The sequence below is a fragment of the Scyliorhinus canicula genome, chromosome 1 (assembly GCF_902713615.1).
Source record: "Scyliorhinus canicula chromosome 1, sScyCan1.1, whole genome shotgun sequence".
NCBI lineage: Eukaryota > Metazoa > Chordata > Chondrichthyes > Carcharhiniformes > Scyliorhinidae > Scyliorhinus > Scyliorhinus canicula.
The window spans coordinates 170,945,616-170,958,061 of NC_052146.1; the positions used below are offsets into that span (position 1 = coordinate 170,945,616).

Sequence of the window (12,446 nt, forward strand, 5' to 3'; positions counted from 1 at the left end):
TGCCCTTATTAACATGGTACTACTGTACTTCCTTCTCCAGTACTGTTCAGCTCACGCACTCCTTTAAGCACCTTTTCCTGTTTTCTACTGCTGACTAGTTTTGTTTAAATTCAGTTTAAACCCTACCCAGTCACAGTCATGAACCTCCATGTGAGGACATTGGTTCCAGTCCTATTGAGTTGCAACCTGTCTCTTTTGAATTGGTCCTTCCTGGTCCCAATGCCTAAGAATCTGAACTCTCGCCCTTCATGTGTCAAGTTGTGCATTGATCCTCCTCATCTTTCTAATCCTCCTCTCTTGCACTGGAGTAATCCAGAGATTACTCACTTCCATGTCCTGTTTTTGAATTTGTTCCACAGCTGCTGAAAATCTGACCACAGTGCCTCAAAGCCTGGCCCCTCTTTGTCGATACACCATGTACAACAGCTTCTTGTAGTTTGCCGTTCAAGAACAGGGTTGCAAATTATTCTTGTTGGCCTTTAGCTCTATGAGGTTCATTAAAAATTGACTTTACATTGGTCCTCAATAGACAATGCACTGTGAACTCTTTTTTTTTTTGTGTGGTCTTGTAATAATATCATTTTTGTTTTAACTGCGAACAAGGATAATGTCACTTTCAGATAAAAGGTTATGCAGCTCATTTCTATAACTTTAAATTAATCATCAGATTAGCTCCTTAACCGTTGAACATGGTGTACTGTCTGCAAAATCGGTGAGCTCTCAAATTGCTGAATGGAAATAAGAGGATGATAAATCTGTCCAATCCGAAAAATGCCTTGAGCGCTATGAAAATGTAATTAAAAAAAATATATAACTTTTTGTAGGCTCGATTTGTTTTCATATGTTAAACTTGGCCTCGAGACACACAACTTTTCTCAGTCGTGTTAAGTTTGTAATTTGTCTGCAGGTTATTTTCTGTCATTACGTAAAGAAAAGAAACTGGGTTCAAAATTTTGATCATTGTTTTGGTACGGTTCTGATGTTTTAAAAAATAAATTGATTATATTTGTGTAAATAAATCCAATCAATAGACAGATCTGTTTTATTTTATATACCTGCATGGTAGCACAGTGGTTAGCAGAGTTGCTTCACAGCTCCAGGGTCCCAGGTTCGATTCCCGGCTTGGGTCACTGTGCAGAGTCTGCACATTCTCCCCATGTCTGCGTGGGTTTCCTCTGGGTCCTCCCACAGTCCAAAGATTTGCAGGTAAGGTGGATTGACCTTAATGCTAAATTGCCCTTAGTGTCCAAAAAGGTTAGGTGGGGTTACTGGGTTACGAGGATACGTTGGAAGTGTGGGCTTAAGTGTGGTGCTCTTTCCAAGGGCCGGTGCAGACTCGATGGGCCGAATGGCCGCCTCCTGCACTGTACATTCTATGATTCTATGTTTAAGATGGAGGTTTTAAAATTAAAATAGTATGAAGATTCTGAATTCTCCCTCCGTGTGCCCTAATAGGCGCCGGAATGTGGCAACGAGGGGCTTTTCACAGTGGGGATGGGACGTTTCGGTGTGGCCAGTTCGGCGTGGCCGATTGGAATGGGACGTTTCGGCGTGGCCGATTCGGCAGAGGAGTTTTTCGGCGGAGGGACGTCAAGACGTCAAGATGGGGGTTTTAAATTTATTTAAAAATCTATGCTAGCGCTTCCCATTGAGAGTCTACTGGGGGCGGGGGGAGAGGTCAGACCCCCGTAGACTCACAATGGGAAGCATAGCATAGATTTTTAAATAAATTTAAAACCCCCATCGTGGATCTAATTAAAACAGTGTCAATTTCAGCGGCCGGAGAGGGAAGCTGCTCTCTCACTGAAGCAATTGACACTGCCGGCTGCTCTCTCCCTCCAATCCAACTTTTAAGTTTTAATGTTTCTGATTGGAGGGAGAGAGCAGCGGGCAGTGTCAATTTCAGCGGCCGGCTGATTGCTTCAGTGAGAGAGCAACTTCCCTCTCCGTATCAAAGTGAGCCGGCCGCTGAAATTGACACTGCCGGCTGCTCTCTCCCTCCAATCCAACTTTTAAGTTTTTGTGACTATAACTAATTTGACGCCGAAACGTCACTCCGCTGAAAAATTCCTCCGTCGAATCGGCTACGCCGAATCGGCCACGCCGAACTGGCCACGCCGAATCGGCCACGCCGAACTGGCCACGCCGAAACGTACCAAACCCTTTCACAGTAACCTCATTGCAGTGTTAATGTATGTGACAATAATAAAGATTATTATTATTAAAAATTGCCTCTTAATTGAAAAAAATAATTGGGTACTCTGAATTTATTTAAAAAAATAAAGGGCAGCAATAATGTTCTCCATGATGGTGCTGCCTACTTATCCAGTAAGTTACTGAGTTCTACAAATCATGAAAATTTCACATTTGTGTCCCAGTCTTGGGTGGGTTTACTGGGTTATGGGGATAGGGTGGAGATGTGGGCTTGGGTGGTGCTGGTGCAGACTCGATGGGCCGATTGGCCTCCTTCTGCACTGTAAATTCTATGATTCTAAATAAGCTGATCTCAGCTTTGTTGTTGGCACAGCAGTTGGTATCAATCTGTTTGGGTGAGGGAAAGATAAAGTGAAAGAGTTTTTTTAAATTTCTGATCATCATTATGGGGATAGGGTGGTGGTGTGGAACTTGGGTATGGTGATCTTTCCAAGAGCCGGTGCAGACTCGATGGGCTGAATGGCCTCCTTCTGCACTGTAAATTCTATGATCATTCAGCAGCAACTGTTTAATGTGTTGTCATGTTGAGTCAGGATCAGATTATTTCTGATTATGATGTTCCCCACTGCTAAGACCGGATCCGGTCAAGGGTCACTCATGAATGACTACTTGGGCAAAGTAAAGTTTTATACAAGTCATTGCCCATTAGGAGAAAAGTGAGGGGATAAAAGGTGTTATATCAACCAGAATCAATGCCTTCAGGAGAAGACGGAGGAGGAAAATGGAACAGCATATTGAGGTGAAGCTGTAGGTGTAAAGGAGTCCTATTCAAGGAAGTTACTCTCGCATAACAGTCAGGGCAGCACGGTGGCACAGTGGTTAGCACTGCTGCTTCGCAACACCAGGAAACGGGTTCGATTCCGGCCTTGGGTGACTGTCTGTGTGGGTTTCTTCCGGGTGCTCCGGTTTCCTCCCACTGTCCAGAATTGTGCAGGTTAGGTGGATTGCCCTTAGTGTCCAGGGATGTATAGGTTATGGGAATATGACTGGGTATAGACCTGGGTGGGGTGTTCTTTCAGTGCAAATTCAATGGCATCTTGACAAACACATGGATAGAATGGATTTAGAGGGCTACGGCACAAGATAGTGCTGAGGGTTTTGGTATCATGACCGGTACAGGGTTGTAGGGTCGAAGGGCCTGTTCCTTTGCTGTATTATTCTTTGATGGGCCGAATGGTCTCCTTTTACACTGTAGGAATTCTATGGTTCTATGTGATTGCTAGTTCTTACTTATGAGAAGGCAATATCATTTAAAAATAATTGGGAAGGATTCTCGTGTAGACTGGTTACTATTTGTGTAAGCAGAAATGTGTTTCTCTTTTTCTTCTTGTGCTTATTAATTGAGCTTCTGTAATGGAGCACATTTATTTTCAGGCACCCTTGAAGTCGAGGGCAGCACAATTAGAGGTAGAATAAGTTTCCTACATTCCAGTACTTTGCTTTACTCCAACTTCATATGATTGAGGGCAGCACGGTAGCATTGTGGATAGCACAATCGCTTCACAGCTCCAGGGTCCCAGGTTCGATTCCGGCTTGGGTCACTGTCTGTGCGGAGTCTGCACATCCTCCCCGTACGTGGGTTTCCTCCAGGTGCTCCGGTTTCCTCCCACAGTCCAAAGATGTGCAGGTTAGGTGGATTGGCCTTGATAAATTGCCCTTAGTGTCCCTTAGTGTTGGGTGGGGTTACTGGGTTATGGAGATAGGGTGGAGGTGTTAACCTTGGGTAGGGTGCTCTTTCCGGGAGCTGGTGCAGACTCGATGGGCCGAATCGCCTCCTTCTGCACTGTAAATTCTATGATATATGATTACCCACTGCAGCAAACTGATATTTTTCTGTCCACGCTAGCCTCTGAGTGGCGATGCGAGTTGGTGCTGAATCGGGCTGAAGCTGCCTATCCTTATTTCACCGCAGCCCCTTGGCATCTAGCAGATGGGAAACTTTGATTCCATCAGTCTGTGTCAAAAATAGACCCAGGTGCTAGAGGTGATAACCCTGTACCTGATCTGCTTTACCAGGCACACTCTTCCCTACTGCACCACCACCCTCTCAATTGAAATACCGTCTCATTCTTCACTCTGAGCATATTTTGAAGCTATTTCTTTTTAAGTTTAAATAAGCAAATCTTTTCCTTGAGGTGAATCTGGAGATGTAACGCTGCAAAAACAGGATTACTATACTGTGAGGTGCAAATGAGCTATATTTATGATAATAGTTCTTTGTCTTCATTTGCACTTTAATATTCATCCATCAAGATAGATGCTGTACATGCAATGTTTATTATGTTTGGTTTCAAAGTCCGTGTTTTGCTAATTTTACTTTTCTTATTAACAGCAGCTGGAACAGCAAGAATTGTTTCCTCAAGGTCATAGCTGTGCTGTCTGTGGGAAAGTCAAATGTAAAAGACATAAGTAAGTTCATCATCAAAGAGTATTATTCCTGCAAGAAAATATAACTGGGTAGAATGCACTGAGATTATTTGAAGTTTATAACTCGAGGCTAATGTGTACAAGTTGGAACTATGTACATGTTTTTGTGTTGGTTTGTCTATGTAGCAGCAGTCCATTGGTGTAAGGGAAGGGGAGTGATCGTGTTTTTGCATCAACTTTGTTTCTTCATTGGTCATGCAATACCTTCTGCCTTCAAAATACCTGGAAGGTTTAGTACTTGTGTTAGGAGGAACATAAAATCATACAGCTCAAAAGGAGACCATTTAGACCAGTGGTTCTCAATTGGGGTCCACATGGACCCTGGGGGTCCATGTAACATTACTGGGGGTCCACACAAAAAAAATACCCAATTGGGGGTCCACGGTGATATTTTAGTGGTCCATAGAGCAATTCTACTTCAGAACAATTGTTATTACTGAGAATCAAGTAGGGGCAGCACGGTAGCATAGTGGTTAGCATAAATGCTTCACAGCTCCAGGGTCCCAGGTTCGATTCCCGGCTGGGTCACTGTCTGTGTGGAGTCTGCACGTCCTCCCCGTGTGTGCGTGGGTTTCCTCCGGGTGCTCCGGTTTCCTCCCACAGTCCAAAGATGTGCGGGTTAGGTGGATTGGCCATGATAAATTGCCCGTAGTGTCCTAATGGTAAGGTTGGGGGGGGAGTTGTTGGGTTGCGGGTATAGGATGGATACGTGGGTTTGAGTGGGGTGGTCATTGCTCGGCACAACATCGAGGGGCCTGTTCTGTGCTGTACTGTTCTATGTTCTGTTCTATGTTCTAAGAAAAAAATGTTTGTTTTCATGATGAATATTCACCTCTCTCTCTCTCTCGCACTGACAAAGGTCAAAGAGAGATTATAATCTATCTAATTTACCTTGAGGGCTGAAGGGGCTCAGAACCAAAAAGGTGCATTTGCTGTGTTTATTTTTGTGGTACTGTATTCTGAGAAAAAAAAATCCATACCGGTTGATGACAAATGGGTTTATTGTGCTTTAATGACAATTGTTGTTGAAGATTGCCCGGGCTATTGTCCCCTAGGAACAGCCCGGAGGACCTTTAATGACAGAAGCAGCTTATTAAATACCCACGGTTGACCTGACGCTTATGCCACGTTTCTCCTTGACAAGTTTAATGAATGATTTAACACAGTAATCACTAGAAACTGTGTATATTTGATATGAATTGGTTATTTTTAGAGTAATTTAATTCAATTTAGTCAGTAAAAAGTTTTTTTCATTACTTTTCATATTAGAATAAGTTTGGCAACGTACGAAAATACCGCTAATTCGTTTCCAACCCTCACGGTAAGGTAGATGGACGTTAGGATTAGTTTACTATGCATATAAGAAGCTTTTTTTTCTGTGGAATGGCTATGGGGCTCCACAAAAAAAATTGAGAGGAAAAGGGGTCCATGGGTTAAAAAAGGTTGAGAACTCCTGATTTAGACCATTGCATCTGTGGGTTTATCCAATTAGTCCCACTCTCCTGCTCTTTCTCTGAATTTTTATTAGAATCCATAGCATCCTTAGTGCCAAAGAAGATCATTCAACCCTTTGAGTCTCCACTGACCCTCCGATCGAGCGCTCTACATAGGTCCACTCCCCCACCCTATCCCCGTGACGCTGCGTATTGATCATGGCCAATCCACTTAACCTGCACATCTTTGGATTTGTACATTTTAATTTATAAAAGTGAGTCCCTCACATTTACATGGATTGGTTGGGTAAATTCTCCATCTCCCTGGTAGAAATTCATATCGAGTGGAATGCAGATTTGTATTATGGAAGGTATTACTATGTTTACAATCTAGTTAGCATCATGTAATGAAGTCTTGATATGAAGTATTAAACTATTTATCCTCTTTGTATGTCAGTTGCTGCATGTCGTTCTATTAAGTGAAGCCACTTTGATGCAGCATTACAGTGCGCTACCGATTAGTTCAGACAGCATATTTATCAGGCAACAGTCAACTGTAATACTCGTTTAGTGACTGAAAATTGTAAGCATTATTTGTTCTGCTTATTTTCTGTTTTACTACAAACCATGGCCAGAATTCTCCGGCTGTTCATGCCGGTGGGATTCTCTGGTTTCCCAGCGGTGTGGGGTGACTTCAATGGGAATTCCCATTGACAGCGGCGGGAGCAGAGAATACCTCTGCTAGCGAACGGTGCGCTGCCTCGCGTCGCTGAGAAACATGTGGACGGGAGGCCTCAGAATCCCGTTGCAGGTATATCGCAGCTCATAGTAGGTCTGCAAAGAGTAATTATAATGAGCTGGAATGAGGATAGATTAAGGTGAGAATGCACACATTGCTTCTAGAAATTTATGACCGAAGGAGGTAATTTAACCCATTATATCTGTGCTGCTTGAAAAGATATCCAACTTCATCCCACTTTCCAGTTCTAGGTAAGTTACAGCATTTCAAATATGAATCCATCTATTTAAAAAAAAAAAAATACAATGAGGGTTTCTATCACACTTTCTATAGTGCAATGACCAGAATGAGCTATAACTGTAGTAGCATTATATGCAGTGTTGGCATTCCTTTGGGGGAACTCTAAACAGAATTTACCAAATGACTCCCAAATAAAGAGATTTCCAACAAGATTTAACTTCTTGTACCTTTCATTTAATATGGTAAACATGACACTTCAAAAAGAGCTTAATTTCACTTAGTCGATACAAAAAATACATCTTACACAACCACCCGCATCACTTCCTGCAGACATCTGGCACTATACAATTCCACCATATTCTGTTCCTTATTCACTTAAGGTAGGCCAGGAGTCCCAAACGACAAGAACCGTAGCCTCTGAGTTTCATGAGTATGAATATCATCAGCAATGCCCCTTCTACATACTCGTTCTCCCTCGCATCACAACAGTCCTGAAGATGTTTCCAGAGTTCCCTTTCAAACGAACAACCAATAACACGCTGGTTCATGGTTTGAATACATCTGGGAAAACACCCATCTCTTAAGCGTCTTTGAGCTATTCATGCAGGTTTCTAGGTTTTAGACCTTTTCTATTCAGCTTGCACTGTACTATCAAGAGCTCCTGTCTCCTTTCCTCCTGAAAGTGATTTGTTTCTTTTCCTCAAGAATTCTTTGTTTCCCTTTCTGTCTCTGTCTGCCTTACCTTTTGTGTCTAAATTTGCACTGATTGCCTTTACTCCCAGTTCCCCTGCTTGTAGCACTCCATTGTGGCTGCAGGTCACGTGGACTAATATTTCTTATCTGAGAAAAACTACAGTTGATCCTTTTACGTTTGACACAAACGCTTCAAAGTCCTTTTCAAACATTCTTAAAACAATTACAAATTCCACAGACATTTTAAAGAAATTACACATTTTCCTTACTGTATTGCTCCGTCAAAGGTCCTCAAGCTAATTTCCTTGTACCATCTCCAGGCTTATCACTTCTTCCTGTAATGCAGTGACTAGCACTAGCTATGTCCTAAGTAGAGTTTTACACAATTCTACCATAACCTCTCTATAAACTTGACCAATAAAGGTTATTATCCTATATCCTTCTTAACCACTTTATTTAATTTTCTTAAAATTTTAGGGACCTGTGGACTTGTACTCCTAGGTCCTTCTATTCCTCTCAATGTTTCAGTCCAGTGAGCCCCCATTTGAAGTTGCACCATTTTAAATTGTTCCACTTTAATGTTGCGGATATAATGTGGCCAGAATTCATACAGAGTGTTGCAATTTCCATTTTAGTGCTGTTCTGCGCTGAGGTATATTGCTATATTTTATAAATTTTTTACATTGTTATTTACAAATATTTGTAAATATTTGAATTTCGAAATGAACAGTGTTTCAACTTGCAGGGTATAATGCCCTTTTCTGACGTGAAACTTCTCCCATCTTTTACATTGATTGTAATGGGAAAATCTGATTTGTTCAAATGTGGTTTCATTTAAAGATGTACTTTTCGGGAATACAGTAAGTTTAGTGAGTAATTACTCTGTCCTACCATTTATTGCCTATCCCTTTGCCTTTTTTGTCCTCTGATATATTACCTCATAATTATGATTGCCTTTTAAAATGTTTGATGTGTGCCACATGATTTTCTGTAGTATGTGAATGACGGGGAGCGTGGTCAGGAGTTTAACCAGGGTGCATGTTTTTGATATGTTGGGTTCATGTCCGATTCTCCACTTGTCTAAACCTAATCTCAAGTGGAATCTTCAGCGGGGGTTATTTTTCTTTAATTCTTTTCACTTGCATCTATCTTCAAATAAAAAGCGACAAAGACTGTTTATGGGTAAATGCTACTTTATAATACTATGTTATCTGTTGTCAGAGCCACGCTACTTTTGGAAAACTACCAGCCGTGGCTGGGTTTGACAATTAGCTCAAAGGTGGATGCATCTCTTTCTGAAGTAAGTTCGCCTATTGCTTGTTATGCAGGAGTCACATACCTTTTGCTCATTTGAAACGATTTGAACTTTTTGGATAATTGTTAACGAAAATCCAGTTGTCATGTTCCCTTCGTTAATGACTCGGCATTAAAGTTTCCTTTGCAAATGCTTGTTACCGTGCATAATGTGAGTATCTCCGTGTCTTGAGTTTAATACAATTTGAATCATGTAGAACCCATACAGCAGACTAGCTATTTGTGATAGTATGGAGGCATAGTGCATAATTGAGGTATTAAATGAAAACTTTGCATGTTGTCATTACCAAAGAAGAAGATACTACTGGGGTCATAGTGAACGAGGAGGCCGTTAAGACATTTGGAGGGTTTAAAATTGAAAAGAAAGAAGTATTGATTTGGCTGCCTGTACTTAAAATTGGTAAGGCGCCAAGAGCAGTTGAGCTGCACCGAAGAATGCTGAGAAGTGATTGTGGAAATTGCGGCGACTTGGTCATAGTTTTTCAGTCTTTCTTCAACTCTGGTCATGCCAGAGGACTGGAGGATTGTGAATGTTACATCATTGTTCAAAATGGGTGTCAAGATAAGTCGAGCAATTACAGTCAGTTTAACTTTGGGGAAGTCGGGAAGCTTCTAGAAATAACAAATTGGGGCACAAAAATTTAAAATAAATAAATTTAGATATTTAGGGGCAGCATGGTAGCATGGTGGTTAGCATAAATGCTTCACAGCTCCAGGGTCCCAGGTTCGATTCCCGGCTGGGTCACTAGCTGTGTGGAGTCTGCACGTCCTCCCCGTGTGTGCGTGGGTTTCCTCCAGGTGCTCCGGTTTCCTCCCACAGTCCAAAGATGTGCGGGTTAGGTGGATTGGCCATGCTAAATTGCCCGTAGTGTCCTAAAATGTAAGGTTAAGAGAGGGGGGGGGGGGGGGGGGGGGGGGGGGGGGGGGTTGTTGGGTTACGGATATAGGGTGGATACGTGGGGTGATCATGGCTTGGCACAACATCGAGGGCCGAAGGGCCTGTTCTGTGCTGTACTGTTCTATGTTCTAGAGTGCCCAATTCATTTTTTCCAATTAAGGGGCAATTTAATGTGGCCAATCCACCTACCCTGCACATCTTTGGGCTGTGGAAGTGAAACCCATGAAAATACAGGAAGAATGTGCAAACTCCACACTGACAGTGATCCAGAACCGTGAGGCAGCAGTGCTAACCACTGTGCCATCGTGCTGCCCTGGGGCAAAATTAATAGTCACAACTGCGGGTTAATTACGGAAATTCAGGGCAGCACGGTGGCACAGTGGTTAGCATTGGTGCCTACGGCGCTGAGGACCCGGGTCCGAATCCCGGCCCTGGGTCACTGTCCGTATGGAGTTTGCACATTCTCCCCGTGTCTGCGTGGGTTTCGCCCCCACAACCCAACGATGTGCAGGTTAGGTGAATTGGCCATGCTAAATTGACCCTTAATTGGAAAAAAATAATTGGGTACTCTAAATTTATTTTTTTTAAAATTACGGAAATTCAGATGGATTTGTTAAGGGCAAATCGTGTTTAACTTGAATTTTTTGAAGAGGTAACAGAGAGGGTTGATGAGGGTAATGCTGGTGATGTGTACGTGGATTTCCAAAAAGGTATTTGATAGAGTGCCACGCAACAGACTTGTGAGCAAAGTAAGAGCTTATGGAATAAAAGGGACAATTGCACCATGGATAGAAAATTGATTGAATTATAAAGAGTGACTCGTGGCTTATGGATGATTTTTGGATTGGAGGAAGGTTTTCGCAAATTTTCCATGGGGCTGCTGTCAGGACCCTTATTTTTCCTGGCATATCAATGATTGGACTTTGGACAGGGCACAATTTCAAAATCTACAAATGACAAAATGTATAAGCATCATGAACTGTGAAGAGGATAGTATGCAATTAAGGACATAGACAAGCTGGTGGAATGGATGGATAGGAGGCAGATGAAATTTGATGTAGAGAAACATAATGTAATTGATTTTAGTAGGAAGAACATAGAGAAACAAGGGTATAATTCTAAAGGGTTGCTGAATGTGCGTGTGCATAAATTATTGAATTAAGGTGGCAGGACCGGTTGAGAGGGTGGTTAATAAAGTAATCTAGGTTTTGTTAATAGAGTCATAGAGTACAAGAGCAAGGAAGGCAGTGCGAAACTTGTATAAAACCCTGGATTGGCCTTAACAAGAAAATTGAGAGTTCTGGGTGCCACACTTTTTAGGAAAGATGTAAAGGCATTGGAGGGAGTGCAGAAATGAATCACGAGAATGGTTCCATAGATGAGGAACTTCAGTTACGTAACTAGATTGGAGAAGTTAGGGTGGTTTTCCTTGGAGAAGAGAAGTTTGAGAGGAGATTTTGTAGAGGATTCAAAATCATGAGAGGTCTGAACAGAGTAGGTAGGGAAAAGAATATGCAGGGCTACAAGGAGAAGGCAGGCGAATGGCGTTTGGGTGAGTTGCTCTTTTGGAGAGCTGGTGTAGTCTGAGTGGCCACCTTCTGCATGATTCTGTGGAAATTTTCAATATGGACATTTTGTATTTATCACTGGAGTGTTCCCAAGTATGAACATTGCCCATATTCAACAGAAAATCATTAGGATGCCATTTGTATCATACATTGAATATTCTCAACATGCAGTCAGAGCTAGAAAATTAAATTAAGATCTCCCTGAAAAGTTCTCAAAAACAGTGTAATGGTGGAAAAAGTTCTAACATGAGTCTGTTCAGGCCTGCAATCATGTTTATCTGCATAATCAAATATTTCAAGAAGTTGTAAAATCAAGTTTTGTATTAATCCTGGAACTTTGCCTTCTGCAGATACTGGAACTGGTGATTGAAAACTTTGTACATCCTTGGTATAGGTAAGATGTGGTTCATTTTATTGTACTGGAATATTGTACTGGAATTTAAATGCAATAATAAACAATAAAGCCATTAATTCAGCTAAAAAGTTATTCTCCTCCAAAGCAACATTGAGCACCTGCATTTTACTTTGACACAATAACTTGTTCTGAAATTATAATAAATAAAGCCCTAAAATAGATTAATTCACTTGGTTTGAAAGGTGCATACATAGTCGTATTTCCTGTCATAGTTTTACTTGATTGATTTTTTAAATGTATAGTGCAATACACGAGGTATCAATGAGGAGGCTACTTAAATCACAAAGGAATTTATTTGAGCAGCAAAGAGGTAAACTTGTATATAGACACAGCAACGACAATACAGGCCTTTACCCCTTGACTACTAATCCCATACTCCGGGTCCCTTGCTCCTCTGGCCTGTGATTGGCCGAAGTTTGCTCACCCCCAAGCTTTAGGCCCCACGGGGGGGTCATGTGATCCGTGAACCATTGCCTCTTGAAGGGGCTACGCTACCACATAGTTT

The 12,446-nt window shown here is 41.9% G+C and overlaps 1 protein-coding gene across 6 annotated transcripts in view; it reads left to right on the plus strand.

The window, feature by feature from the left end:
- snx14 (sorting nexin 14) overlaps positions 1-12,446 on the plus strand; it is a 202,198-nt gene that overhangs the window by 34,392 nt on the left and 155,360 nt on the right. For 3 of the 6 annotated variants that reach the window (XM_038802712.1, XM_038802733.1, XM_038802751.1), the window contains exons 3-5: positions 4,547-4,623; positions 8,968-9,046; positions 11,877-11,920. In XM_038802712.1, coding sequence (XP_038658640.1) covers positions 4,547-4,623; positions 8,968-9,046; positions 11,877-11,920 — 200 coding nt within the window. The remainder of the gene's footprint in view (positions 1-4,546; positions 4,624-8,967; positions 9,047-11,876; positions 11,921-12,446) is intronic. The other 3 variants (XM_038802722.1, XM_038802742.1, XM_038802759.1) reach the window with 1 other exon arrangement.